General features: G+C 39.4%; 1 protein-coding gene across 1 annotated transcript; it reads right to left on the reverse strand.

The window, feature by feature from the left end:
- Positions 1-802: 802 nt before the first annotated feature.
- LOC145105578 (uncharacterized) lies at positions 803-1,138 on the reverse strand. The gene has a single exon (XM_079042661.1). The coding sequence runs from the start codon at positions 1,136-1,138 to the stop codon at positions 803-805; it is 336 nt and encodes a 111-aa protein (XP_078898787.1).
- Positions 1,139-3,158: the final 2,020 nt, after the last annotated feature.

Here is a 3,158-nt window from a genome sequence, read left to right on the forward strand (position 1 = left end):
ATTTTCTAACAGAAATAAGGTTTTAAATGATATTTGGAAGGTGTAGGTCTCGGGTGGGTGTTTGAAAAGATGAGTGACCTGATCCTTGCACTAGCACACGAGCACCATTTCCTACCAATATCGAACCAATTGGACAAGATAATGAGGGATTTGAAATTTTACCTTGGTCTCCAGTGAGGTGATCAGTGGCACCCGAATCCATGTACCACTGTTCATCGGGTTGTTCCAGATTCATTGCTTGAAAAGCTTCACCTATTTGAGTAGGTTCCATCGGGTCATAAGCTGTGAAATGAGCCTGATTGTCTGTTGGGCCATTGGTGCGAGAAACAGCCCTACGGACAGAAGGAGTCCAAGTCTGGGATGGTTGACAATTCCATGGAGAGTTCCAACCTGCAGTTGTTGGGTAAGGACAGGGAGGTGGGCTCCAATAAGCCCAATAGGGAGCACGAGCATTTGAAGAAAACCAAGGTTGTGCCTATGCTTGCTGAACCTGCTGATGCTGAGACCTGGGCTGAGGATTCACTGGGTTGCGCCTTGGGGCAGAGGAAGAACTACTCTGCTGAGAATTGGGTCATTTGCCATTGTGCATGTTGCCTTGGCGCCGACGATTGAGTTGAGTAGATGACGCAGAATGCATAACAGCCATGGTTGTGGGTGGGGACAGGGTCTCACGGGCTGTTTGCCTTTGGTGTTCGAGCTCCAGCATACTCACAGCCGTCTCCCATGTGGGGAGAGTCTGATTAATGTAGGTCGTTGTTGTGTCATACTCAGCAGGTAATCCACGAACTAATTGAAGAACTAATCATTGATTGTTGACAGGGCAGTCCACATCATTGAGTCTGTCACCTAGTTCCTTGAGCTTTTGACAATATGCTTCGAGGGATGGCATGGATTTCAGAGTGAGATTGTTGAACTTGTGTTCAAGGGCTGCAGCCCTTGAACCTTTATTGTTGAGGAATATGGTTTGAATGTGACACCAAGCTTCACGAGCCGTAGACTGAGTTTCAAGGACACGAGTCAACAGGTCATCAGATAATGTCCCATAAATCCATTGCAAGACGATTGCATCGATTTCAGACCATGATTCATACTCAGGGTCAGTTTTGGCAGGTGGTTTCGTACCATCAATATGTGCCATGACTTTATAGCCCTTGGCATGAAGCTGGAATAACTTAACCCATGATGAGTAAGAGACCTTCAAGCCATCGAGAACCCTGACTTTTGTTGAATATTGGCCACAGCATACACAGGGTGCATGGTTTTGGCGACAGCAGTGGATGAGGCTTCCGCCTTTTCATACATGAGAACAGGTTGGAAAAAAAATAACAGAGAAAAGAAAGTAGCAGGAGTTGCAGATCGTGACCTGCAGGTAGTGATTTTAGGTAGAGAGTGATGGCTCTGATACCATGAACGTAATTGAATTCTCCTATGATTTCATTCCACAACCGAATCGTACATATACAGGGAGATAGCCATAAAATCGGGAATTACAATCTTCTAATTTTGGAGCAATATTTTGACTAGGTAAAATATTAAATACCCTAGAAACATACAGCTAATAATATACAACTAATATACAGCTAATACTCTATGCTTGGTTATTGCTTAGCAAGCTCTTCTAGCCATGGTCATTTGGGTCAAGAATTTGATACCTGACATTTATTACGTCATTATGTCATCAACTCTCCCTATGAGCCAATGGTATCCATTCTTGTCCCTAAAAGAAAACTTAACATTATCAGCTAACTGAAGATGTAAAATGAATAATATGGTTGTATTTGGTAGGCATACGCTATAGCTTAATTTTTTGAGCCTATTGGAATGTAGCTTTTTAAGAAGTTAATCCCATGAGGATTTTTCCACAAGTTTGACAAATATACCCTTATACGCTCATTTTCAGTTATATACCTTTATATGTCATTTAACATTTTCCAATTAGCTGATCAGCAAGTTTTTACAAAAATCCGTTACTTTATCAGCCAGCTACCAACTTAGCTTATCAGGAAAAAGCTATAGTTTTCCAATTAGTAAGGCCAAACACACACAACCTACGTATGAGTAAATTACCTACTCCAACCATCACCACTAAAATAATAGCCAGGAAATGGCTTAAAATAAGTTGTTTCATATATCTCTTGATCACCATAAAGAGCCCTGAATGCCCCTAGCCATGAGGGTATAAAAGGAATTGCACACATAGGGCTTGGTGCTCTTGTTTATAACGACTCTTGTTCGGTCCCCCCTGTTTTTCAATGGATCCAAAAGGTATTTAAGTTTTTTTTGGTGTTAAAAAAAAGTTGGTTATTTGTTTTTTTCTAATGATGTTTCCGGTTTTGCCCCTTTTCAGGCTGGAAGGATTGAAGATGGTGAAATGAAGAGGACTTTTAATATGGGAATTGGGATGGTTTTGGTTGTTAGTAAAGAGGTTTCTGAAAGGGTTGTTAAGGAAGGTGAGATGGTGTATCGTATTGGTGAAGTCTTTTCAGGTAATAAACAATTTGACATCATTACCCTTGAGCAGTTTAAAAATGGTTCTGAATTGTTTGATGTTTTGAATTTTATTACTGGGGGCAAAAGTGGAATCCACTTCGTGAGAGGTTAGATAGCTATGATTTTTTTATTAAGGAACGACTGTATGTTTTTCTGTTTTTTTCTACTTAGTTCACTAACTGACATTACAGTTAAACTATCTATAACTAGCTTTAATTTTCTACAGTTTTTGTTCCTACACTTTTGAAGGTCTTGAACCTTCACAAACAATGATTCGACACTTAGTAGAAATGGAGGTATTAGTATTTAATCTATTACTTATTTTTTAAATTCTTAATTTCCATATTAATGGTTAAATCAATTACATTATTATTGTAGATTGATCGTATAAACACATCACATCCGAATTTTATTGGAGGAAATCAAGTAGTGGAGGTTGCTTCACATCAAGTTAGGTCATATAGGTTGGGTTCAACAACACCTAGGACAAGGGTAATATCGTCCATATGTTAAAAAATAGTTTTTTCTACTTTTTTGTTGAAAGATATGAAATAGAACATTTGGAAACAGGATGGAGAAGATTATGAAGCTTCCGGAAGCAATCGGAGATCTACTCTATTGTTGTTAGATCTCCAACCAATGGAATGGTTCCTGATCAGGTTTTATTT

This window comes from Lactuca virosa, chromosome 4, assembly GCF_052849685.1.
Source record: "Lactuca virosa cultivar CGN04683 chromosome 4, Lactuca_virosa_CGN04683_v6, whole genome shotgun sequence".
NCBI classification, from domain to species: Eukaryota; Viridiplantae; Streptophyta; class Magnoliopsida; order Asterales; family Asteraceae; genus Lactuca; species Lactuca virosa.